Below are 27,896 nucleotides of genomic sequence, written 5' to 3'. Positions count from 1 at the left end.
AATCCTGATTGAACCTGTCCCAACCCCAGGAAGTGAGGGATTCTCTCCCTTATACAAATTCAGGACTCTTTTTCTCTCTGGAACATTGGGACTCCTCTCCTCATTCAGTGGAGTGACCATATGTCACGGAGTGTGGGGGAGTCCGGGCCCTGAAACCCACACTTCCTGCGATTCACCGTGACTCTCAGCCAGCCAGTAACACAGAAGGTTTATTAGACAACAGGAACACAGTCCCAAGCAGGGCTTATAGGTAGAACCAGGACCCCTCATTCAGGTCCCTCTGGGGGCAAGGATCTTAGACCCCAGACTTGGGGTTCCCTGCTTTTTCCCAGCCAGCCCAAAACTGAAACTAAAAACCTCTCCAGCAGACTCTCTTCCTTTGTCCAGCTTCCTGGGCAAAGGTGTTGACTCTGCCCACCCACGTTCCTGGCTCAGGTTACAGGCTCAGGTCCTGTCCCTCACCTAAAGTCATCCCCTACTCTCCCATCCCCCATGCAGATAGTCCTTACTGCGTCACATCATATTTTCAAGGAAACTATAGTGATGGAGAGGAGGCCAAGCTGGTGACAGTTCTGGTGGGTAGTATGTTTCTACATGTGCGCAAGATTTGGCTGCTGTCATGGGTGTAGAGGTTTCCCTGTGAGCCCTGGAGGGAGGGAGAAGTGGGGGCTGGTCATTGAGATGCACATGGTCATGGCCAGGCTGCTGCCATAGTTCCACACTCCACTGGCTGGAAGTTCCCAAGAAGCCCAGAGTCTGCAGGGGGGTTGCAGAATCCAGTAAAAAAAAAAAAATCTGTTGTAATAACCCCACCAGTGTTTCTGGAACAGGCCCTGGTCCCTCTGGTTGTGGGGCTGTTCTCCTCTTTGTCATCCAATCCCCCCAGCATTTGATCCCTGGTCTCAGCAGAAGGTCGATGTGATGCTGCCAGTGCTGGACCTCGCAGTTGCCTCCCCATCCCAGGTCTGAGGCTCAGAGCTGGGGGCAGCGACAGGAGACGTCTGTGTACTGCAGGGGAGCAGATGAGCTAGCACCAAGGATGCGGAGGGGCAGGATCTCCCAGCTCCTGCTGCTCTGAGCCTGGCCCAGGTGTATGGGGAGGGGCCTCCTATGATTGGGTCGCATCATTTCCAGGGCTGATCAGTGCCAAGTCCAATCTGATTGACTGAGAGGTAGGTAGATGGGACTTAGGATGCCCAGACTGCTGCCCCTTAAATTCTGGTTGGTCAGTGGAAAGGTTGAGGAGCGGTGCTTAGTGATGAAGTCTTAAGTCAGTGGCAGAGGTTTAAGGATTGGGGTGTCTGGGCCATTCACAGTGCTGATTGGTCAAGAGTGAAGTGTAGGGGCTGGGGATTAGGCAGGAAATTCTACCCCACACTGGTTCCTCATTGCAATAGGGTGGGGATTGGGACAGGCAGTGGAGCAGGGCTTCTACATCATTCTTCAGGTGGATTGGTCTGGGAGAGGGGCTGGTGGGCAGGGCTGCCTGTCAGACTAGTTGTGATGAACCGCCTTCACACTGTGATCCCCTTCTCTGTGTTTCTCTCTCCTGCAGCTTGGGGAGTTGTGGTCTCACAGCTGCTTGCTTTGGGGATCTCGCCGCTGTTCTCAGCACCAGCCAGAGCCTGACAGAGCTGGACATGGGTGCTAATAATCCAGGAGATGCTGGAGTGCAGCTGCTGTGCGAGGAACTGAAACAACTGAACTGCAAACTGCAGAGTCTGCGGTAAGTAACATTTGGCCTCCTCTGTGTATTTACAGGTGTCCTCTGTGTAAGTGCTTTACACAGTGAGAGATGATGGAGAGGAGGAGAGGATTTATTTTTCTCTCTGTTCCACTCTGATGTTTCTCGGTGACTGAGAGTCACCTCATTACCCCCTACCTACAGCTGGAGGGAGTCTTGCTAGTAGTAGCTGGGTGTAGCTACATGCACTTTTTAGCACAAGCACTGGCAAAGCAGCTGCAGTCGTGCAGTGAGTCTTCTCCCAGTGAAGTTCCACACTGCCCCTGCCCATCTTTCCACGAGTCCTTTGATAACTCAGAATCACTGGGCTCAACACAGGGGTATCTGGGTGAAATGTAATGGCCTGTGATATGAAAGAAGGCAGACTAGATGAGTTAATGATCTCTTCTGGCCTTAAACTCTGTAAAACTGATTCTGTCACCCGCCAAGCCGCTCACTGGAGTTAATTGGAAAAATTCTTAGTTTTGGTTAAAAAATGGATGAAATATTAAGCAAAATATTCCAAAGAGAATTGTTTCCATTTTTCAGCAATATCTGCCACTCCTATCACTGCTGCTCACCAGCCCCAGAGCAGCTGAGGGGAGACATGTTGGTCTCCGCTCGGGCTGGCCCCAAACAACCCACCCCTCAGATTTACAAAAACACAGTAAATGAGAAATATAATGTTACAGCATTAGAGCTTCAACCACACGTCCACTTAAAAAAATGGTTTGGTGCATTGGGAATTCTTGTGCAAAAACATAAAATACTACACCAGGGCAGTGCTGACTAACCCCTGATTTATATGCATGAACACAGACACCCCACAGTGCATAATGACTGCCTGCTGACAGCATCCACAGTGATTTCCACACTCCTGAGATGCGCTTAAGAGAACACGGAACAGGGTAATTAGTTAACAAATTAACACCTGGATGAACCCTACCTTCTGCACTCTCCCACCCCAATTAAATCCTCTTTTCCGTAATACTCCATCACCTTCTGATTGCTTCCGTCCTTCCAGTTCCAAGGGACTCCACCATAGCAGGTGGGGAAGAACTTTGGTGAGCATTCTCGGAGCTGCATGGAGAACCCCAAAGGATATGCTTTCTTTTGGCCCACAGCACCCTCCTCACTAGCTTCAAAAGGAAATTACAGTGAAATTTCAGCCTAAATGGTTCATCGATAGGCTAGTGAAACACACTGTTTTTCCCCAAGTAATTCTGGTGAACTTTTCAGTGAGAAGCTCTATCACCCCCATGCTTTGGAGCAGGAACTTGAAATTTGGCAGGGAGAGCATTTGTGCCAGGAATATGCTATTTCTGTTCCTATGAAAATCTGCCCCAATTTTCAAAGTTATAAGCCTTTGAAAAATCTCAGTGCCGATGCTCAGTAGAGACTTATTTCAGCTACAGTCTCCAAAGGTCCCTGCTTCACCGAGCATGGTCCACCCTGGGGCTCCATAGGGCTTATCCAGCCCTGACTGGGACTGGTGGTGAAATCAGGATTGGATCAGGGGATCCTGAGTTCCATCTTGACGGGTGGGATATGTGGTGGGAGAGATTCCCACCCCAGTCAGGAAGAGGTTAACGATCTCCTCTGGGCACATTCAGCCCCAACCTGGCACACTGCTGAGACCAATTACACCTGGAGAGGGGTGGCTCCTTAAATGGGAGGATCTAAGTCCAGTGCAGGTTGGCATTCAGAGAAAAGCAGAACTAGTGATCCCCTGCTCCACAGAGCAGGGGCTGCTCACCAGGGAAGCTGCAGAAGAAATTCTGTTGTCTGAACCCTCTGGAAAGTCAGAGGAACCATCTTTACTCTGCTTTGCTTTTCATTAGAGCCCAGGTGCTCAGAATGGATCTCTCAGTCACTCAGGGTGTTAGGAACCAAACCCCATTCTCAGAGACTATTTACCTGTTACCTTGCAAGGAACAGCGAGATGAGCCCAGACTGTTGTGTGGGCTGCAGGATTATTTTCATCGCTTTTTTCTGTCTTGGCTTGTGGCCAGGCCTTAAAGGAGGAGAAGCTGCCTCCCAAAGACTGACCACGAGGAGACTGCACCCTGCACCCTACAAACCAGCGCTATAGCAACACCTCCAGCTAGAAAGGGACCTTAGGGATGAGAGAGATGCCCACACACACCCCACAGGGGTGCCCTAGAGGTACGACCTATAACAAAGTTGGAGTAGGAATCGCCAGTTTGCTCAGAAACTTTCCACATTCTGCCCAGACAAGGACTTAGCCAAATAGTTCAATCTACTTCTCCTCTCTAGACATGATCACTGTGATTCACTGCACCTAAAACTCAGTCTAACACTGCATATGTTTCAGCAAATAGAAGAGGACTCTCTACCTCTTCTGTGGTTTATGCCACTGTGACTACATCAGCTCAGTGCTCCAATCCCCACATTGGCTTCCAGTCAGTTTCTGCTGCCAGCTTAATGCCATGGTCTTAATCCTCCATGAAACTCCAGAACCAAGCCCAGGACCAGAGATGACTCCTAATCAGTACGAGAAGACAGAGAAGCAGCCTCAGTAGCAGATACTGATGGACACTGATGTCATCAGACTGCCTGCTACAAATTGTCACTCTTGACATTCTCTTCCTTGTGCTTATTGGCTGTTTGTTGCAACCCTGTCTTTTCCCCTACCTCACAGTCTGTGCACCTGAGCCTCTTTCCATGCTCCCCTCATTCATTTCCCCCTCCCTTCTTATTTGCTTCCATTTAGCTAATCACCACCTAGCAACTCCCACTCAAAGAATTAATTGAAACCCAAATGCAAAGACTCACTCACCTTCCCCTCACAGCAAAATAACAAACAAAAGGTCACCATTGCACTGTTCATTCTGTTTGTGTGTTCTGCCCCTGTCCCCTCCCTTTTGTCTGTCTTGTCTAATTAAATCATAAACTCTTCAGAGGAGGGACTAGCTACTACTCTGTACAGCTCCTAGCACAATGGGACCCTGTTGTTGGATGAGTCCCAGTGAAATCACTGCTGTGGCGCCTCCTGCTGGCCTGCCTGGGAATTAGCTCATTCAGCTCTGGTCCACCCTCTGCTGGCCAGTGTCTTCTTTGCTGCCACCTGCTTCTTCATTTTCTCCACTACTGTACTTCAGGCCCCATGTCCCTCCTAGCCCACAGTGCCCCTTCTCCTGGATACTGCCCTGCAGCAGTGCCCCCACACTGAGGATCCTCCCCTCCTTGGGGAACCCCAATCCCCTAAGCCCATCTTGCCTCAGTGTTCATCAAGCCCCTTCCCTCAGGGGCAAACTGTAATCTGAAGTGTCCACTCATTATCGGCAAGGGGGTTTGGACCTGCTGCCTTTTCAAGGCCTGGCTGCACTGCTGCAGCCTCAGTACCACCACAGGACCTTTTAGCAAGGCCTCAGGCCTGAAGACTCACCTGGTCACAGCTTCCCAGGACTGCTCTGTTTGGGATACCCTACTCTAGCCAGCAGCCAGGTCCTTCCCACTCCCTCGGTGGAGTGAGACTCCCTCTGCCTAGCTCCCAGCCCTTTTATCAGGGCCAGCTGTATCCTAATTGGATGTGACCCGACTTGTGGCTGCCTACCCAATAAACCTCCCTCAACTACTTTTCACTACTTATCCCTCAGAGCGAGGTGACTGCTCTGTTACACCCGGCATTGCTGGAATTACTACACTATGTTATTACATCCTTACTGTGCCAATGTTGGCACATGGCATAAACCAGTCTCGTCCATTATCTTCTGTGATTTGCTGCTGCTTCCATTTGCTCTCAGGTATTCTGCCCTCCTTGCTAGACTTCTTCTCAAGGTTTCTCTTGGGCACCCCTGTTTTCTCACAGAATTCAATTTCCATTTGATGTCTTCATGTGGGAGTCTTAGTTGGCATCTGTAGTACATGCCCCAAATATGGTCAGTCTGCCCTCAGATTGTGCTGGAAATGAGCTGCTGGTTGGTGATTTCTCACATCTTTTTGTTGATGATGATGTCCTTCCAACCAACGCCAAGAATCTTTGTAGCCACTTATTTTCTAAGGCGTCTAGTTTTCTGAGTAAAGAATCATAGCTCTCTAGCTCTAGCAGCCTTATGTTAACACTGTGATTATGTTTGAATTGAAGATTCTCAGTTTTGTTCGGGTACTGAATATCTTTGGTTTCCATACATTGCTGAGTTGAGTAAATGCCATTTCTATATTTGAAGTCACTTCCTTCTTGAGGTATCTGTTAGTCAATATGGTGTTCCCGAGATAAGAAACTAGAACAATTTGTCTGATATTTTTGCATTCTAATGTGCAGTTACTGCTTGACCTCTGGGTTTCAAGGATGTTTGATTTAGTATAATTAACTCTGAGCCCTGCTTGGCCTGCTATTTTCCCCAAGTTGTCTGCATTTGTATCTTTCCAGGACTGTTGCTCAGTAGCACAATATCATTAGCTAAGTTTCGGTCTTCTTGGCATTTGCTGTCTACCTATGCTAGGCTAGTGTTTGTGTTACTAATACACTTCTGCATTGCTGCATCTTGTGCCTGTGTGTGTCAGTCCCAAGCTTGGGTAAAGTGGAGAGAGTTGAGTGCAGAGCTAAACATGCAGTCTTGTAAGAACACCTCACCGGTTATAGAAACAGAACCAGGCTACCATTCCAGTAGAAATGAACACTGCTGCCCCTTTGTGCTTCAGGAAGGCTCCTGATGAAAGCCAGCCTCTGGAAGTCAAAGCCCTGAAAAGTTTGATGCCAACAGCAAGAAAACACTTCAGGGCTGGTTCATGAGAGTTATGGACAACTATAGACTTGAAAGCCTGGGTATCAGTGGGAGCAGATTGAGAGTTGTGAATAAGAAGTGCTTTAGGCAAGAAAAGAAATATCTGATTTACTCAGGGCATACTTACGACAACCACTCAGAGGGAGTAATTCTCATTATGACAGATTCTGCAGAAAAATCACTTATCAACTGGGAACCTACTAACCGGTGCATCATCGATGCCAGACTCCAAACTAGATTCATGAAGATGCTGTGCTCCAACGAAGGAACACAGCAATGCAGATAAAGATGAGTTCTACTGTAATACAAATATTAATAAAAATACGGATCTAACCCCAGTAACATGAAGGACCAAATTTTGATCTGTGAACTGCTGAGATTGCTGAACTCCTCTGGGAAGTGCAGTTCACAAAGCCCAGGACCAACGATATGAGAGCTGGGAACAAAGCACTCTCGGCCTCATCAGAACCATCTCTGTTCTGTGTCCAGGCCTAAATCTCAGCTGGATATTGCAATGGACAGATGAATTTGGATTCAGTTATTCAGTAGTTTCCTAATCAGGCAGCTCAGAAATGGGAGAGCAGATGATGATGTCCTGTGCTGCTGTGGGTCAGTGCTGCTCCTAGGCTGTTTGTGGAGCTCCAGTGTTAACTGTACCAGCATAGCTTGTAGCTTCATAATTCAGAAGATCTCAATGTTAATCATAAAGAAAGACCACAGCCTCAGTTCTCTGGCGAAGGTTCAGCCAGGTTCGTTGTCAACATTATCAGAGCCCAGGCTCAGATGTTACAGGTACACTGATACATGTATGCCCATGACAACGTACCAGCTTAATCAACATAATGCTGTCGCCTAGGGCCAAAACAAAGCTACCCCTCTTATGACTTCTCCTTTTATACATTGATGCAAACAAGTTACATACTACACTGCAGATGTTGTTAGTTACTATCCTTGTATCTGATAGCTCAAACAAAACATTCTCATCCATTATCCTACCATTCTCTCCTTATCTCAGATGGGGTCTTTGGGTTCCTGTACCAGCCTCACAGGTCAGGAATGGACTTACTGGGTTATCTGATACTTAGTGTTACTATTTTGACATGGCGTACTTTTGTTCATAGCCTTACTTTGGTTCATACTTTTAGCCATGCCTAGGCCTCCAGCAAGACCTGTCTTTCACCAGTCAAGAAGACCAGGGATCAGAGTCCTAAGTGGAGGATCACATTTTCTCCAGTGACTCCTGTTTTGTGACCAGTCAGAATTCTGAGAAGGACATTTTATCCCTGATGGGGCTTAGGCAGGAAGTTCCACCCCACTCTGGTTCCTCATTGCAGTAGGGTGGGGGTTGGGAGAGGTGGAGGAGCAGAAATTCTACATCATTCTTCATGTGGATTGGTCAGGGAGAGGGGCTGGTGAGCGGGGCCGCCTGTCAGAACAGCTGTGATGGAGCCCTGTTCACACTGTAATCCCCCTTCTCTATGTTTCTCTCTCCTGCAGGTTGTGGAGTTGTGGTCTCACAGAGACTAGCTGCAGGGATCTTGCCGCTGTTCTCAGAACCAGCCAGAGCCTGACAGAGCTGGACCTGAGTGATAATAAACTAGGAGTTTCTGGAGTGCGGCTGCTGTGTGAGGGACTGAAACACCCGAACTGCAAAGTGCAGAGACTGGAGTAAGTAACATTTGGCCTCCTCTGTGTATTCACAGGTGCTCGCTATTTAAAGTGCTTTACACGGTGAGAGAAGGTGAAGAGGAGAAGATTTTTTTCCTCTCTGCCCCACTCGGATGTTTCTCGGGGACTGAGAGTCACCTTGTTACGCCCCTGCCTATAGCTAGAGGGAGTCTTACTAGTAGTAGCTGGGTGTCAGCTCCACGACATCACCAGCCTTTCACTCAGTCAAGCACTCTCCTCTGGGCTTACGCCAGCCCCAGCTTTGCCTTGTAGGAGGACAAGAGGGGCACCATAATCACTGAGTCCTTGATTCATTCTCCTGTGATATCCAGCCCCTGACACAGCACTTGTGAACACTTATAAGAAAACAAAAGTAAGTTTATTTAAGAAAGAATAAATATTTATCCAGGAAAGAGAGAAAGTGGTAGAAACAACTGGTTACAATGCAGAAAAAAACTCTTAATGCATGATCCAGGGTCTACACTTGTCAATAGTTACCTTTCCTATCTAACGAACCAGGTTTTCCTCAGAAATCTCAGTCAGTTGTAGAACTAGCTGGTGATCCCCTGCCTGCTGTGGTGTTCCTTTTCACCGCCAAGTGGTTTTGATCTTTTGCCATTGTCTTTGATATTTTTCCATTGAATGTTCTGGGATGTGGCAAGGGTAGACAACATAGCGTTTTGTAGATATGTTACATGTTATACTTGATGAATAAATATCCTATAAGAAGTGTTTGGTGTATTGAGTTTGTCAGTCCTGAGATGAGAGCTGGTTGCAAAGAACAGGGGACCCTTTGCCAAGGCCGCTCTGTGTCACACCAACCCAATTTTCGTTTCTCCTATTTTTTATCTTTTCTTTTATTAAACCATCTCCATCCCATGCTGTCCCTGGTGCTGTTCCTGGTAACAGCTTTAGCGAAGAAGTGATCTTGCATTTTGCTCTGAATTCTAGCTGTTGATAACACTCTGCTATAATGCCCAAGATTCTGAACCTGGGCATCTCCAGTGATATTCCCCTGTGGAGCACAGTTGAGACTCTCTGCCACAGGCGGTTGGGCTTGGCAGCAATAGCACAACTCCGTAACAACTCTGCACAGCCGCACACAAACATGCATACAGCAGTGCACAAGGGATCCCATCATATTTGGTGTTTAACCTGCTCAGAGGTAATGCAATCATATATTTTCCACCACCACAACCCTCTGCACGATTTTAGCACAAGCACTGGAAAAGCAGCTGCAGTCGTACAACGAGTCTCCTCCCAGTGCAGTTCCATATTGCCCCTGCCCATCCTTCCACAAATGTTTTGATAACTCAGAATCACTGGGCTCAGCACAGGGAACTTTAGGGGAAACATAATGGCCTGTGTTGTGCAGGAGGGCAGGCTAGATGAGCTAATGGTCTCTTGAGGCCTTAAGCTCTATGAAACTGATTCTGTCACCTGCCAAGCCACTCACTTGAGTTAGTTGGAAAAATATTATTTTGATTAAAAAATAGATGAAATATTAAGCAAAATATTCCAAAGAGAATTCTGTCCTTTTTTTAGCGATATTTGCCACTTGTATTCTGCTGCATGCCAGCCTCAGAACAGCTGAGGAGAGATTCATTGGTCTTGGCTCGGCCTGGCCCCAAACACCCATCCCTCAGATTCACAAAGACACAATGAATGAAAAATACAATGTTATAGCATTAGACCTTCAAACATGTGTCAACTTAAAAAAAATTGTTTGGTGCTTTGGGAATTCTTGTGCAAAAACAAAAAATGTTACACCATGGCACTGTTGACTAACCACTGATTTGTATGCATGAACACAGGTTCCATGGTTCTCCATCACCCTCTGATAGTTCCCATCCTTCCATCCCCAAGGTACTTCATTATAGCAGGTGGGGAAGAGCTTTGGTGAGCATTCTCTGGGCTACATGGAGGACTCCAAGGATATTCTTCCTTTGGGCCCAGAGCTCTCTCATCCAAAGGAAAACACAAGATAGAGAGAAACTGAGTTTAGCTACTAAACAAACAAAACAACTGAAAAAATAACAAAATTTAAACAAACAAAGAAATTCTGTAAAAGCAGCAAAGAGTCCTGTGGGACCTTATAGACTAACAGACATTTTGGAGCATGACCTTTTGTGGGTGATTCACTCATGCTCCAAAACTTCTGTTAGTCTATAAGGTGCCAAAGGACTCTTTGCTGCTTTTGCAGATCCAGACTAACATGGCTACCCAGTCTGATACTTGACACCATGCAAGGAAATTCTGTTTAAGAAACTAACAAACATGATGGAAGAAATTAATTAAAAACAAAAAAATGCAGCTCCTCATCACTGTAAGCACTGACACCCAAGGCTACTGGTGCTCTTCATGATCCACTCAGTCTAACAGTAGTCACTGAGGTCTAGCCACTTGCTTGGCAACACTGCCGGTTCAATATTAAAAGTATTTAAGAGACCAAATAATCCAGTTTAGCTTAGTTTATTAATAAAAGATGAAGCAGTACAATATGAAAAGGAGGCGTACACTCCTTCTGGGAAGTAATTAATGTTGCAGCTTGTTCACCTTACACAGAAGTTGTGCCTCAAAAATGTGCACCCAAGATAGCACAGCATTTGTTATTTACAAGTTAGAAAGCACTGAATATGTCACCCAGGGCTAGAATTCTGCAGTCAGCTTTTTACATTTTCTTGTATTATGGAGTATCTTTCTCTTTGTTTTGAGTATTACATTACAAGAACTATGAAGGCTCTGTCCAACCTGTAATAGGATGTACAACAGATGCATCATGCTTTGAAAGTTTTTATATTTGCTAATGCAAAAAGCTGTGTTTTGCTTCATAGAGTGCATATATTTTAAGTGAAGCTGGAAGTGCTACCTGCTGTTATTATGGCCTGAGACTTCGATCAGTAGACCCTGTTTTCTGTTGCTTATAACTTTGCTAACCTGAACCATTTTGACCTACATTTTCCATGCTGCTTCAAGCTTGATATTTTTGTGAAATTTTAGCCTCAATCGTTCATCCATAGGCTGGGGAAACACACTTTTCCCCCAAGTAATTCTGGTGAACTTTTCAGTGAGAAGCTCTATCACCCCCATGCTTTGGAGCAGGAACTTGAAATTAGGCAGGGGGGAGCATTCGTGCCAGGGATGTGCCTATTTCTGTTCCTATGAAAATCTGCCCCAATTTTCAAAGTTATAAGAGTTTGAAAAATCTCAGTGTTGATGTTGCATAGAGACTTATTTTAGCTTTGCAGCTACAGTTTCCAAAGATCCCTTCTTCACTGAGCTTGCTGCACCCTGGGGCTCCAGAGGGCTAAGCTAGCCCTGACTGGGACTGGTGGGGAAATCAGGATTAGATTGGGGGACCCTAACTTCCATCTTTAGGGGTGGGGTATGTGGGAGATTCCCACCCCAGTCAGGAAGGGGTTAAAGAACTCCTCTGGGCACAGACCCAACCTGGCACAACCGTGACACCAATTGCACGTGGAGAGGGGTGGCTCCTTAAAATGGAAGATCGAAGGCCAGTGCAGGGTGGCATTCAGAGGGAAACAGAACTAGCAATCCCCTGCTCCACAGGGAAGCTGCAGAAGAGATTTTGCTGCCTGAGCCCTCTGGAGAAGCAGAGGAACCATCTTTACTCTGCTTCACTTTTCACTAGAGCCCAGGTGCTCAGACTGGGCCTCTGACGCTCAGGGTGTTAGGAACCCAGCCCCTTCTCAGAGACTATTCGCCTGTTACATTTTGAGGAACAATGAGGTTAGCCCAGACTCTTTCGTGGGTTGCAGGATTATTTTGTTTGCTTTTTTTCTGCCTCGGACTGTGGCCAGGCCTTAAAGGGAGAGAAGCCGCCTCCCAAAGACTAAGTGCCAGGAGACCGCATCCTGCACTCCAAATCAGCTCTACAGCAACACCTCCAGATAGAAAGGGACCTTAGGGATGAGAGAGGCGCCCACCTTCACCCCACAGGGTGCCCTAGAGATACGACCTGTGACAGAAAGTTTAAATAGGAATCACCAGTTTGCTCAGAAATTTCACATATTCTGCCCAGACAAGGACATAGCCACGTAGTTCAATCTACTTCTCATCTCCAGCCTGGATCACTGTAATTAACTTCTTCTAACACTCAGTCTAACACTGCACATGTTCCAGCCAATGGAAGAGGACTCTCCACCTCTTCTGTGGTTAATGCCACTATGACCACATCAGGTCAGTGCTTCAATCCTCCACTGGACATATACATGTATAAAGAACACAGAAAGAAATACAACCTTTGAAATTAAATCTCACAGTTTCTTGTCAGTTTGTATTGGGGGTAGCCATGTTAGTCTGTATCTATAAAAACAACGGTGGCACCGGACTCCTTTTTGTTTTTCTCAGTTTGTGTAACCCTAGAATGGGGAGAGTTGGTCTGTTGGGTTATCAAGTGCCCAGTAGCGCTTATCAGTCCTGCTGCTTCTTAGTCCTGGAGCTTCTTCAATATATTTAGCAACCCTGAGTAGCTGGCAAGGGCTACTCTCTGATTTTCTATTGGACACTTGGCCCATCAGTGCACAGAGAGAATGATAAGTGTGGCTCTCCAGTAGGTGGTACTGATGTACAATAAATCTCTCAGAAGCTTTTCTTAGAGGGATTTCATATTTTGTTCATTTCAAAGAAGCCTTCTGAAATGCTAGTTTCAAAGCTAGTGGCCATTGTATATAATGGCTGGAGTTCAGAGACTCTACAGGCATTCCTCACTTACTGTTATCAGAGGAAAAGCCCATGCGGGTGGAAGCTGTCAGCCTGTTTTCTGACTGAAGAATCTATAAATATGGATTCAGGGAATGATCCTTCATCTCTGACTGTTTGGACTCTTACAGGGAAGTGTACCAGATGCAAAGCCAAGATCCCCAGAGACAGTCTAGGTACTTTGAAAATACTTTTAGGAAACTGGCAGTTTATTACATCATGGCCACAATCTGGAATTACAAACTGTAACTCACCTGTTAATATATTTTACCTGCTTTAACCTCTCAATTGCTCTCATTTCCTTTTCTTAGCCAATAAACCTTTAGTTAGTTTACTATAAAATTGGGTCCCAGTTTTGTATTTGATGTGAAGTCCAGAATATGAGTTGATACTCTGGGGTATGTGACTGGTCTCTTGGAACCAGAAGCAACCTAATGAGGTGTGATTTTTGGTGTAAGTGACCTTTTGTCACAAAGTTCAGTTTGTCTGAGTGGCAAGATAGACTCTCCAGTCTAAGTGGACTGTCTGTGACTCCCTGGTAGGACTGGTATAGCGATCCGGGAGTTCACATTTGTAACTGGCTTGTTGAAATCTAATTATAGAACATACCACCAGTTTGGAGTTTCTGTCCTTTCTCTACAGTTTGCCCTGAGGTAGGCACTCACAGTTGTGAGCTATTCTGGACAGTGTGACACAGTCTGTGGAAATTCCTTTTAAAGTTGTGGCCCAGCTGAAACAAATGATTTATAGAGAATTGGTTTGCAGTGAGCAATTTGTCCTGCCTCTAGGTGCAGAAATAACAGCTACATGCTGTACTAGCTTTTCAGCAAGGGAAAGATGGAGCGTGGTTGAGACTTGCTTCGTGACCCAGGGTTCTGGGGGAAAGGGAATTTTAGTTGCTAAAACTCATGTGGATCTGAAGCAGGAAAGGATTTCTGTTCTTTGTTGAATGGTTCTGACAATCAACAAATAGTAACAGAGAAAACCTCACCTGCAAACTGTGAGCCAGTGGATCTAGTAAATTCTGGTTGAGAAGGAAGCCATTGCATAGGTTGGATGAGAAAGGGAAACCATCTTGGTGATCATCGGACTGTGATTTAGCTTTTTTAGAGCTGGAAAAGCCTCTTGTGACTGCTCCTGTCTTGGCCTAGCCATGTTTCAAAACCACTTTCATATTGGTCACAGATGCTACTGCTTATAGACTAGGGGCTCGAATGACATAACGACCATCTGATAACGTATCAGGGGAATAGATGTATTTATTGAACCTGATGCTGGAAGAGTTGTGACATGAATTCGCTATTAGAACAGAGTGGGCAAAGTCTGACCCAGCCAGCAGACTCCACAGAAACAACAGACGCTCTTTAGGAGCCCTCTGAAAGAGACCCCTCCCAATTGGTTGAAGGGATATTGTGCAGGAAGAAGAAAGCTCCAAGAAGATATAGTCAGGAGTAAATTGGTTTGTTTGGCAATGTGAAAATGTCCTGACATAAAGTCAATAGCTAAACTTGTACATATGTTTTTTTAAAAAACCAGTTAAATTGTTTCTTTTTTTTTTATGTCAGGCAGATAAGTCATCAGGCTGTCAACATCTTAAACTCCACTGGGAGCATATACTGGGCGCACTGTTCTTCAGCACCCTGCCATTGTGCCCTTTAATAAAATTAAGGGTTCCTCCTCTTCTTTCAGTTGGTTTTTAACCTGAAAGGGCCAAATGTTTAGCAAATATTATGTCCCTTCTTCTGGTTGTTTCTTCAGGTAAAGAAAAAAATATCTGCAGAAACTAATTATCTCTCATGCCCATAATTTGCCCTTCCTGAAAATCTGTCTCTTAAAGTAAAATGTTCTGGAAGTGGGATTTTTTTTTCTTTGATTTTTGCCAGTTCTGAGATTATTCCTTTGACATTCAAGATGTTATTTTAAAGGGCAAAACCATTAATAATAATAATAATAATTTAGTTTTTTGAAGATTTAAAAAAGTGTGTGTGTGTCTGTGCGTGTGACATACCATTGTACAATGCAAACTAATGAGCAGCTATGTCAAACCTGCCCCGCAACACTGGTTGCCTTACAATGCCTTACTGAAGTAGCTTTCACCTGGACTGCTCACAATCAGCCTTCCAGCATGCAAGCCACACATTGAGTCTGTGTGTGTAACTCCAGCCTGACAGCCAACTTGGGTTACCCTCTGGCTCTCACCAGCTTATGTTTCAGGCCCAGATTTCTCCCACAAAATGCATGGTCTATACTGCCCGGCCCTCTCACGGACAGTACAAGTCAATCAATTCTTTAATAGAAATAATATGCCATTTTACTATTTCAAACTGTCCTTCAGACACTTCAATTTAAACACACTAGATTAAATAAATCAGTAAAACAAGTTTTTGAACCTCAAGGAGCGAGATTTTAAGTGAGTACAAGTAATGAGGCATAAAGGTAAACAATGGTTACGAGAAAAATAAAGATAACATGTTTACTAATGCCAACCTAACAAGCTATGTTAGATTCAAAGCACAGTTTTCTTACCACATACTTCAGATAATTACAGACCAAACTCATAGGTCAAGACCCCTCCCCCAGTCCAACATTGCTTCCTTTGTCTGTCAGGTGCAATGGCCAAAAAGAGAGACGGAAGGATATCCTGGGGTGTCTGCCTCTTCTTTTTATAGTCCTGTCCCCCCTTTGAGAAGCATTTCCCGTGGGGATTCAAGAGACAAAATGTCTATATGGAAGGATGTCCCCTGCTGCTTTTCCCTCCCCAGTTTCACCCTCCTTTATCTCCCCTTCCTGCTTGATGATTGTTTCCTGCCTGAATGCAAACTGTGCAGAGCACACATTCCTTTGTTTGAGGCTGACCTGTTAGCCAACCTCAGTTTGGAACCTGTGTTAGTAACATCATACAATGGAATCTTATAACTTCACACATGATGTTGCCACACTCATTTTACCAGGACAATAATGACCAGCAAATCATGAGTTCTCAAATGATACCTCACAAGACACAATTTAGACAAAGATTATTAGAATAGTGTATAAACCAGAGGTGGGCAAACTATGGCCTGCAGGCCACATCTGGCCTGCGGGACCATCCTGCCTGGCCCTTGAGCTCCCAGCTGGAGAGGCTAGCCCCCAACCTCTCCCCTGCTGTCCTCTCTCCACTGCAGCCTCAGCTTGCTGTACCACCAGTGCTCTGGGAGGCAGGGCTGTGAGCTCCTGTCGGACAGTGCGATGGCATGGCTGACTCCAGCTGGGCGGCATAGCTGCCAGTTCTGTAAGGGGGCAGGGAGCAGGGAGTTGGATAAGGGGCAGAGGGTCCCAGGGGGCAGTCAGGGGACAGGGAGCAGGGGGTGGTTGGATAGGTGTGGAAATTCCGGAGGGGCCTGTCAGAGGGCAGGGGTGTGGACAGGGGTTGAGGCAGTCATGGGACAGGAAGCAGTGGGAGTTAGTGAGGGGGTGGGGTTCCGGGGGGTTGGTTAGGGGTGGGATGCCCTGTGAGGGGGCGGTTAGTGGACAAGGAACGGGGTTGGATGGGTCAGATTTCTGAGGAGGGCAGTCAGGGGGTGGGAAGCGGGAAGGGACAGATAGAGGGCAGGGGCCAGACTGTTTGGGGGAGCACAGCTTTCTCTACCTGGCCCTCCATACAATTTTGGAACCCCAGTGTGGCCCTCAGGCCAAAAAGTTTGCTCACCCCTCGTGTAAACTGTGGACATGGGTAATCCTGTCACAAAGGGGAAAGAGAGGAGAGTTTTGTTTTTGTTTAGATTTTTCCCTGTCTTTTCACTAAAGATTTCAGTTCAGCTAGTCTTTTGTTCGGTTTTATGACCAAGGACTGTCTGTGCACAGAGGCTGTTGGTACGGCAACTGTCTTTCCCATTTCCAATTATCTTGTATTAAAATTGCGTGCCTGGCTACATCTTGATTTCTGTTTGTAAACTTCCACAGCTATCCCCTTTATTATTTTCCCTCCATGCTGCTGCTCTCCTCTTCTTTTCAATCCAAAAATAAAATACCAAAATATCATATAAATCTGTCCCCAAATTACTGTGATTTCCCGATAATGCTTGGACTGAAAGAAGAACAATCCAAGGGATATAAATACATTCTCCATATATGGGACCTCAGCCCTCACCATCAGGGATAAATTACCATCTCGTCATTGTGGTTACATAGGGAGGATTTACATAGAACCCCAGAGGGCCTCTCTGATTCCGTTTCTCTTTTCTCCAGTCTCCTCCATCTCTGAGACCCCCTTATGTGCTCCTCCTTCATATCCTTTGTTTTCTCTATTTTTAATACAGAACTCAGCTACCACAGAGTTTTGCCCACTCCAATTAAACCAACTTCAGACTATTTGGTTTACAGTGTTGAAATATTTACTGTTCATCTGCTTGTTCTGGATGACTTCCAATAATTCCCTTCTGGTTAATATTTAGATTACTCCTCAGGTGTCTGGGTTCTCCTGTTCTGTTTCACTTCCGCCATTGCCAGTATGTTCTCTAGGCCTTTCATCTCTAGTGCCTTTTAGCTCTCCTTTTCTTATTCTCCTTTTCTTCAGTTTCACCATTTGCTAGGATTTTTTTCCAGTAGCTTCTTATTAATTTCTACCTCTGTTGTGTCTTTTTTTGTGCATGAAATTAAGACCATACTGTCCCAAGTGACTGAAATGTCATTTTACCTTGTTTAAAGTCTCTCATTATGTAATTCTGATTTGAAAATTAAATCATAGTTTCATTAGGAATTGCCAGTGTGCTCAAAATGTCATACATTCTGCCTAGATGAGAACCTAGCCATATTATTCAATCCACATTTCCTCTCCATACTGAATTTCTCTATTTCACTGCACCTAAAGCTGAATGTAAAAATGATGTCTACATTCCAGATAGTACAAAAGGGACTGTCCACCCCTTCCGTTGTTTTTGCTGCTATGACTACATCAAGTCAATTCTCCAGTCCCCTCACTGGCATCCAGTCAGTTTCTGCTGCCAGTTTGTATCTTAATCCTCCATGAAATTCCCAGGAGGAGCCAGGCCTGGGCCCAGAGAAACTCCCAGGCAGTAGGAGCAGACACAGAACCAGCCTCAGCATGGACCAATGGACCAATGAACACTGATGTCATTAGGTTGCCTGCTGCATGGTGTTACTCTTGACATTCTTCTCATGTGTTGATTAGTTTGTTGCAACTCCTCCTTCCTCCTCTCTCACAGTGTCTTCACATCCGCCTCCGTCCACCTGCCCTCCATTCTCCCCTCATTCCTTCCCTCCCTCATCCCCTTTCCTTTCCTCTTTCTTTCCTTTAAGCTAATCCCCACATAACAAACTGCACCCAAAGAATTTAAAAAAAATAATAAAAAATGCCACCAAGCAAAGTAATAAACAAAATGACAAACAATCATGGCATTCGTTCTGCTTGTGTCTTCTAGCTCTGTCCCCTCCATTTGTCTGTCTTGCCTAATTACATTGTAAACTCCTCAGGGCCTACCACAATGGAGGCGTGTTCTTGATTGCTCTGCAGGCACTACTGTTATCCAGAGAATACAAACATAGTGGGTCTAGCTCAACTGACATAGGAGATGAAATTACAATCAATGAACTGAGATATCTGTGCTCCTCTGAGACCAAGCAGATGAAACGTGGGAGCTGGAAGCGAAGCACTCTCAGCCTCAGTAGTGCCATTTCTATTCTCTGTCCAGGCCTAAAATCCAGCTGGATATTGCCAATGGCCAGGTGACGTGGATGCAGTTATTCAGTAGCTTCTTGATTAGGTTGCTCGGAAATGGGAGATCAGATGATACCGGGTGGTGAACCAGTTGAAACTGGCTGTTATGTTGTACATAGGTTCCTGTTACGCAATGCAGATCAGTTAGATAGTGAATGTAGCAGAGCTCTGTCAGACTCCCTGGCTCTGCATGATCACTGAACAGCACAGGAGGTAGCTTGTAAATCAGGCTGCATCAAGCAATGGATTCTTAAGTACTAGCCAGAGTACTTCATGCTTGGGAGTCCTTGTGACAGCTTAGAGACTAACAAATTTATTTGGGCATAAGCTTTCATGGGCTAAAACCCACTTCATCAGATGCGTGGAGTGGAAAATACAGTAGGGAGGTATAAATACACAGCACATGAAAAGATGGGAGTTGCCTTACCAAGTGGGGGAATCAGTGCTAATGAGCCAATTCAATTAAGGTGGATGTGGGCTATCCTCAACAGTTGACAAGAAGGGAGGAAAAATCACCTTTGTAGTGCTAATGACTTCAATGTAATCGAAGTGGCCCATTTCAAACAGTTGACTAGAAGGTATGAGTAACAGCAGGGGGGGAAGTTAGGTTTTGTACTGGTTGGGTTAGGTTCCCCTTGCTGTTACTCATACCTTCTTGTCAATTGTTTTTTCAGATTGAGTGTCCAATAACTTTTAAACATTACATGGTACAGAAAAACTGCACTACTTCCGGCATCTATTTCCACCCTGGTAATGACCACCAGTCATGTGCTAATGTAGTAAAAATAAAATTTTCTAGGTGGTGAGTTAACTGGAGTGCTGCAAATGAGTCCAGGCTGGTAGACTAGTGAGAATAAAGGGTTTGCAGTCCTGCCTCAGCTATAAATCTGCATGGAAATGTAAGCATGGAGCTGGTACTACTTGTGCATGTGTTCCTGTCTCTCACTGAGTTGATGTTTGCTTTTAGAATGTTTGTGTATGCACCTGCTGGGAAATAATCAAATATATTTGGGGTCACGTGGTTTTGGTGTACGCAGTTCTCTTAACAGTACATCATAATATGACATTATAGCTGGTTATCCCAGTGCAGAATTCCAGATGAAAACCATGAGAGCTCTTGTAATTTTGATTGAATAGAATTTTGCCTTTGAAAGATATGACAGATTTCTAAAATACTGGAAATGGCACATGGCATTTCAAAAATGTCTGGGACAGGCCACTTCACGCCCCACTCCTTGCTCACCTCTGGGAAACCTTATATGAATTTTGTTTGCCCTTCTTACAGCTCTTTATAGTCTTCAGGTGTTTCCTTGGGTCTGGTCTGGTCAGTAGACTGAATTCTTCTCACACACTTAAACAAATCACAATGGGTTATCAATATGGTAAGAAGCCTCATCAGTGGCTCAGGGCCTAATGTTCAGCCCCTGATTGTTAAGTAGCTCCTCCTTAAAAATGCCCTTCTGAAACAGAGAAACACAAAGGAAGAGAAAGGCTGGTTGTGTAATTAAATCTCTGGATCTAAACTCAGACTCTTAGTGACACTGGGCACGTCATTCAATCTCTTATAGGTCTCATCTCTCCATTTGAAAAATGCAGATAATAATATTTTCTTTCCCTCACTTTTTGTCTCTTTGGTCTGTTTAGATCATAGGATCCTCAGGGCAAGGACTGTCTGTGTCTATGTTGCTTCTTTTTCTTATAAAACCAGTGTCCTGCCCTGACACCTGAATTACCCTCAGCCAAGTGGTGGCAGATGTTCTGCACCTTGCAGATCAGAGGAGAAACTCTAAGCGAAACTTGTCATATTCACATTTATTCACCCATTTTGGAATGATATGGTCACACAGCATGTAGGGTGGGCACCTCTTCAAGAGATCTGAGCCCAACACCAAATTCCCAAGAAGAAACTCTGCCTCAAGAATGAACTCTAGTCAGAGCCCAGGGCAAAGAATAAACTCTCTTACTGCTGGAACAGTTACCTCCTTCCCAAAGCTTACCGCCAACACCATTCCTCATTTCCTCTTTTTTTATCATAGTTGGGGTCCTTCTTTCCCTTCATGTGTCCTCTCCCCATGTTGGGGTCTCTTCCTCCTCAGCTTCTCACTTGTCTTCCCTCCTTTCTCACCTTTAAATCTTGTGGAGCTCTTCTCCATTGCTCCATCATGGACACCCTCTTCCCGCCCCACCCCAGCTTCCCCAGTTAGGGTGTATTTCCCTGGTTTCTCGCATACACTCATGGTCTTTTTCTCTTCCTGTTCATCCCACACTTACAGTCTCTAACCCCATTGGGAGTGCCTCTCTTCCCGCCCCCAAAATATCTAGGGGCTCTACCAACCCTTAATGAACCTGGGGGTAGAATCTTATCCAGAACCTTGTTTTTCAGTGGTCAATGCAGAAGTTTAAGGATTGTGGTGTCTGGACCATTCTCAGTGCTGATTGGTCAAGGGTGAGATGCAAGGGGTTGGGCTTAGGCAGGCAGTCCCACCTAAAACTTGTTACTCATTGGACACAGGTGGGGGCTGGTCCAGGGCTGGGGCAGGGCTTCTGGCTCATTCTCAATGCTGATTGGTCAGGGAGAAGAGCTGGTGGGTGGAGCTTCCTGTCAGAACAGCTGTGATGAGCCCTGATCACATTGTGATCACTCTTCTGTGCCTTTCACTCTCCTGCAGCTTGTTTAGTGGTCATCTCCCAGGTGCTTCCTGTGAGGATCTCGCCGCTGTTCTCAGAGTCAATGAGAGCCTGACAGATCTGGACCTGGGTTACAATTATCTGGGAGATGCCGGCGTGCAGCGTCTGTGTAAGGGACTGTCACACCCGAACTGCAAACTACAGAGACTGGGGTAAGTAACATTTAGCCTCCTCTGTGTATTTACAGGTATCTTCTGTATAAAGCACTTGACAGGGTGTGTGGCTGGTGTCTGATGTCTGCTCCCTGCAGCTACATGGAGGAGCCGAACATTAAGTGTCTCTCCAACACCTCCATCGGTGGCTCACAACATGCACCCAGCCTGCCCTGTTTAGAAAATGGAAATCTTAAGTAAAGCTTGTCCCACAACAAACAGCAGGCTCCACCATCCCCTGGTGTTTGGGGGATAAACAGGACTGGTGCAACCATTTAGGCAAGTTAGGCGGTCGCTTAGGGTGCTAGGATTTGGCAGGGCACCATTTTCTTCGGCAGCGACCCACGGCTGCCGGATCTGGGCAGAGGGAGCTAGGGCAGGGGAATATGGGGAGGGCCGCCTGCAGCAAGTAGGAGGGGATGTGGCATGCAGGGGAACTCCCCGCCGCAGCTCACCCCTGCCCCGCCTCCACCCCGAGCACGTCATGGCTGCTTCACTTCTCCTGCCTTCCAGGCTTGCAGTGCCTATGCTGAAGTGAAGCAGCGATGGCATGCTCGGGGCACACGTGCGCAGAGCAGGGGTGAGCTGGGGCGGAAGGGGGTGCCTCAGGGCGGAGGGTGGGGGATAGGGATACCCAAAAATATGCTATCCAGTACTTGCAGCATTTAGTTCTGGGCAAGAAAAAGATTTACTATTCAGTACCTGTGAACCATCTGGTCTGGAAATAAATGTACAATAAACTTTAAAAACTCTCTCTTAATAAAAATATATTTATTAAAAAGTGCTAACTCTTATCATTCACTCACCAGACTGTTTTAGATCATTTTAATGACTTTTGACACCAAGGAATTGTAAACGTCCCTATCTGAGCTGAAATATTCAACTTTGGTTTCAGCATCAGCATGAGTCCCAGCCATGGTGGCCATTGAACGACCTAGTATGGGGAATCAGACAGGACCTCTCCATAAGTAGACCCCCAAATAGGGGACCAGGGCTGGAAAAAGGACTTCAGTGCAGGGAAAGAAATAGCACTTCCCTGTTTTATGGTCCCCCTCCTAAGGGCCAATGAGCTTACAGAGTGAGTGGAGTTTAAGGAAAGTGAATTTACAAGATCTAAAGTTCCAGAAAGAACAATGGGCCACAGATCTCCAGTTCTCTGAGAAAGAGAGAAACTGTTTACTCTGCATGGTTCATGAACTTGAAACTAAAGTAGAGATTCTTCATGCAGAGATGGAAAAGCCTGGACAGAGATAAGATCACCTAGAGAGTGTACCCAGTAGTCCTGGGCATGTGAACCTGGCCTTACTGCATAAAACTCAGGGTGACTGGGACCCACAGTTTGTGCTTGAGGGAAGCCGACTATGGTTTCTGGGACTCAGAGAACACTCCATTATGGGTAGGGACTGCAGGGAATGGTATTATGTTACACCACTGAGGGAAATAATTTTGGTTACGTTTAAGAAAACTTTGGGCCCTGAAAGGTTGTAATAATTGATGTTGCAGAATGTCGAGGTGGACAGGTGTTTTTGCATTGTATGGGGTTAGAATAGCCCTGGGAGGCACCTTACAAAAAGGAAAAGAATACATAATTTTTTCTCCTGGAAAGGTGGGGGGTATGTCACAGGGTTGATAGACTGAGCCCAGCTCCCCTGGACCAGACTAGGTGAGCCCAGTCTAGTTAATTAAAGAGAGCTGGGCTACACCTGAACTTATAAAGGGCTGCTAGTAGGCAGCTGTGGAGGAAGGACTGAGTCAAGTGGAGCCCCTGGGAGGGGAAACCACACTGGAGTGGAGCTAGCATCTTTGGTGCCTTTGGACCCTCCTCTCAAAAAGACTCTCACTATGTCCAGTGCACAGGGTGGCTATTCCTTGAGAAATCCGTAATACTACTACGAACAGGAAAGGAGTGTAAAGCCCAGTGCACAGGGGATGATGAGGGCAATAAAATAAATAAAATAAGCCTTAGCAAATGAAGGTCACATCATGAGTAACAGAGAGTGGAACTGTATTACTCACAGGAGAATAGGGTCTGGGGAAGGAAGGGGCTATGGTTATCTAATAATGAAAAAAAAATTAACAATTAACCCAATCCCCTGCATCCTAACACTCTCAAGCTCCTCCATCGCCACCTCTATCCCTGACACCGTCCCAAGGTGGGTGGTACTGCCCGATCTGTGTGTCCTGAGGTGGAGTGTGGCAGCACTGTGGTGGTGGCTAGCTTAACCTAAAGTCATCTTGTTTTGAATTCATGTCTGAGTGGGACAGGTTCCTCTCCTGACTTCAGCCGGACTCACTGGAATCCCTTATGGGTTTTAGCTGGCTCCTGGCAGCCATTTCAGGGTCAGATCTTTCTCAGTGCTGGTCACTGCAGTGCTGAAGCTGCTAGATCCCTAAAGCCAGGGTCTCAGAGTGATACAAGCTTCGTTTGTGGGGAATGGGAATTTAGCAGTCTGACAATGAAATGAGGTTTAAAGTTGGAAGGTGGCAAAGAGACAGCACAGCTAGCCTCCCCCAGTAGCCCTTCAGTGGCAGGGAGCTCCTAGCCACCACTACCACAGCAGCGGTGGTGACCCTGGGAGTCCCAGGCCCTTTTATGTCACCCTGGCTCCTGGGCAATTTCCCCCTCTGCCCCCCACGCATTGGAGGCCCTGCTTATGCCTTAGGGTTCCCCTGCATAAAACCTTAAGCAGATCTGAGATAAACAAAAGGATCAGGTTCCAAGGGTCTTTATATACAGTTTTCTAGCAGCCTCTTGACCATTCAATCCTGGGTGAACAATAGGCAATCCTGGAGACTTCCAAATGGACCTATCTCCCAAGCATCACAGGTAATTAGTTATATGGATTAACATAGGACAAATTGCCCATTTCACTGCTCTTCCCTGAAGTTCTCTCTTACTCCGGGCCATGGTGCGTCTTTACTTACCCCACCTGAATCTTATCTCTTCCATTGAACATATCATGGTGGAAGGGAAGGGGGTTATTTCATAATCCCACTAGTAATAATTTGGGCTTGGTAGTCCTACCTGAGTTGTAAGCCCAGCTGTGGAAAAGTGGCTAAGAAAGAGAGCATTAAGGGGCACCCATTCTGGCAGAAGGGTAGGTTCATTGGTATTTCAGTGCCCCACGTGACGCCCAGGGGGTCCAACCCATCATAGGTTCAGTCACCCATAATAACAAATGTTGATGGGAAAATTTAATAAAATAAAACAACATCCCTTTACTACTGTTGGGGGGATGGAGTTTTCTCCTTTGGAATCCAATTGTGGTCCTTCTTTCCCCTTAAATTTCCTCTCCCCACTTTGGGGTCTCTTTCTCCGGATCTGCTCAGGTGTCTTCTCTCTTGTTTTATCTGTAAATTTTATGTGGATTTTCTCCATCACTTTATCTTGAATGCCCTCTTCTCTCCGCAGCCTCTGTCCCCCAAGTTAGGGCTTAGCTCCTCAATTTCCTACATACACCCATAGGGTTTTTCTCCCCATATTCACCCCAACCTTAGAGTCCTTCACCCCACTGGGGGCTCCTCTCATCCTGCATCCAAAATATCTTGGGGGATCTATTCTCTCTTAAAGAACTTCTGGGCTCACCCAGGGATTGAGGGCTTCTCTCCCTTGTACAAATTCAATGGTTCTTTTTCTCTCCCAAGCGTTGGGGGCTCTGCTCTCCCTTCAGTAGGATTGTCATGGTATAATTCCCCACTCTGAATCTTAGCGTTCAAAAGATGGGGTACCAGCATGAATTCCTCTAAGCTCACTTACCAGCTTAGTACTTGTAGCGCTGCCACCAACCAGGAATTCCAGTGCCTGGTACACTCTGGTCCCCGCAAAACCTTGCCTGGGGACCCCCAAGACCCAGTCCCTCTGGATCTTAACACACGGAAAGTAAACCCTTTCCCTCACCGTTGCTTCTCCCAGGCTTCTCCTCCCTGGATTACCCTGGAAGATTACTGTGATTCAGACTCCTTGAATCTTAAAACAGAGAGGAAAATTCACCTTCCCCCCTCCTTCTCTCTCCCCCTCCCAGACTCTCCCTGAGAGAGAAAGTAATCCTGACACAGAGAGAAAATTAACCTTTTCTCTCCCTTCCCTCCTTTCTCCCACACATTCCTGTGACCAGACCCAGTCTCTGGGGTCTCACCAGAATAAAACAATCAGGTTCTTAACAAGAAAAGCTTTTAATTAAAAAGAGAAAAATAGTTAAAATTATCTTGTAAATTAAGATGGAATATGTACAGGGTCTTTCAGCTATAGACACTGGAATACCCTCCAAGCCCAAGTATACAATACAAATAAAATCCTTCCAGCCAAATACACCTTTGAACTCCCCAGCCAATACACATTGCCAAAAAAAGAAAACAAACATAAGCTAACTCGCCTTATCTACCTATACTTACTATTTGACATATAAGACCTGTATCAGAGAGATTGGAGAGAAACCTGTTGCCACACAGGTCAAACTTTCAGAACCCAGAGAGAACAACCACCAAAAACTAACAGCACACACAAAAACTTCCCTCCCTCAAGATTTGAAAGTATCCTGTCCCCTGATTGGTCCTTTGGTCAGGTAACAGCCAGGCTCACTGAACTTGTTAACCCTTTACAGTCAAAAGAGACATGAAGTACTCCTGTTCTATTAACCCTTAACTATATGTTTATGACAAGGATGACCATAGTTTCAAGCCAGATGTAGTGATGGAGGGGTCACTGCTGTGTCCAGTTCTGGTGAATGTGGTGTCTTGATGTGTGTACAGAATTTGGCAGGTGTTGGGGGTGGGGATGGCTAATGCTTGGGTGTGCAGGGTGCTCCCTGTGAGACCTTGAAGGAGAACAAAGACAGTCATACTTGGGGTTGGTCCCTGAGGTGCACATGCTCATAGCCGGCCTGCTGCCATGGATACCCATTCAGATGAGTGGCAGCTTTATCAGGAACCCAGACTCTGCTGGAGCATTACAAAAACCAGCAGAACTTCTGCCAGGCTTCTCTCCCCACTCTAAACTCTGGGGTACAGATGAAAAACCCCCTAAGCTTATTTCTACCACCTTAGGTTAAAACTTGCCCAGGTCACAAATCCTTTCCTACTCTTTGGATGGTATTCCTGCCACTACCAAGTGATTTTGACAAAAATCCAGGAAAAAGGGCCACTTGAAGTCCCTGTTTCCCCAAAATATTCCCCAAGCCCCTTCACCCCCTTTCCTGGGGAGGCTTGAGAATTATATACTAAAAAATTGATAACAAGTGAGCACAGACCAAATCCCTGGTTTTTAGGACACTGAAAATCAATCAGGTTCTTAAAAGAAGAATTTTATTTTAAAAAAAAAAAGTTAAAGAATCACACCTACAAAATCAGGATGGAAGATAACTTTACAGGTTAAATAAAAAGATCTAAAACACAGAGGATTCCCCTCTAGGCTTAGTTTCAAAGTTACATAAAACAGGAATAAAACTCCCTCTCAGCATAGGGAAAATTCACAAGCTAAACCAAAAGATAATCTTATGCATTTCCTTGCCTTTATATTTATGACAGCTTCTGCTTTTACAAGCTCAACAGAGAGTGTGAAACAGGCCCTGCCAACAGTTTCACATAGTCGCTGTCCTCTCAGAGGCTCTTCTCTCCCCAAATATCAGGGATCACACTTGCTTTGAGGTTCTTTTCTCCTTTGTCTTGCCCCCCTTTGATCCCTGGTCTCAGTGGGAAGGTGGGTGTGATGTTGCCAGTTCTGGGCCTGGCGGCTGCATCTCCCCCCCAGGTCTGATGGCCACAGATGGGAGTGGGTGTGATTATTAGGCCTATGAGCTGTACCCCTATAGTGACCTCTGATGTAAAAAGCATGTAAGAATCCATAAGATGTTACAATAACCACAAAAAAATAGGCCAAGCTGTTTACAACGTTGAATCTTATGAGAGATGCAAGAAAACCAGATAGAGAAAATAGATTAATCTAAACCCAAAAGGCCATGGTCATATAATCCAAGGACTGTTGAAATTATGCTTGTGAAAAACACATGATGTGGAGCCAAAAATTGGTATGATGTATATTAGGCCTAATTAGCGGATAAAATGATAAGGGAGATGAACTATGATGTCCACTTTTCCTATTTTTGGGTTCCTTAAAAAGAGCCTTGGAGAGAAAAATATACAGATCGCTTCAGATGAGCATTCCTTCTCATCTCCCATTCCACCTTGCATCTCAGCTCATCCTCCAAACTGCCAGCTGTGCAACTCACCTCAGCTGATCTAAAGAACTTTCTTCCTGAGAGCAAGGCCGGCTGGCCTTGAACTTGTTCAAGGAGCTTTGTTTTCACCTGTGAGTGTGAACTGACGTCCAGTCCTCAGCCCAGCAGTAGGGTATGTGTCACGGAGTCCCCGGGCGATGCTCTGGAACTGCTCCCCACAAAGCCAGTCAGGACTTTGGGGAGCCTCCTCTCCCTTGGAGCAGACTTGTTCAGGGCAAGAAGCTCACACGTCTTCACCTCCTGGGT

The 27,896-nt window shown here is 45.8% G+C and overlaps 1 protein-coding gene across 1 annotated transcript in view; it reads left to right on the top strand.

The window, feature by feature from the left end:
- LOC116836374 (NACHT, LRR and PYD domains-containing protein 3-like) overlaps nucleotides 1–27,896 on the top strand; it is a 95,722-nt gene that overhangs the window by 32,920 nt on the left and 34,906 nt on the right. Inside the window, exons 5-7 of the mRNA XM_032799938.2 lie at nucleotides 1,556–1,726; nucleotides 7,969–8,139; nucleotides 21,247–21,417. Coding sequence (XP_032655829.1) covers nucleotides 1,556–1,726; nucleotides 7,969–8,139; nucleotides 21,247–21,417 — 513 coding nt within the window. The remainder of the gene's footprint in view (nucleotides 1–1,555; nucleotides 1,727–7,968; nucleotides 8,140–21,246; nucleotides 21,418–27,896) is intronic.

The sequence above is a fragment of the Chelonoidis abingdonii genome, chromosome 4 (genome assembly GCF_003597395.2).
Source record: "Chelonoidis abingdonii isolate Lonesome George chromosome 4, CheloAbing_2.0, whole genome shotgun sequence".
Lineage (NCBI taxonomy): Eukaryota > Metazoa > Chordata > Testudines > Testudinidae > Chelonoidis > Chelonoidis abingdonii.
Note: the sequence above shows the minus strand (reverse complement) of the source record. Positions and strands in the feature narration are given on the sequence as shown.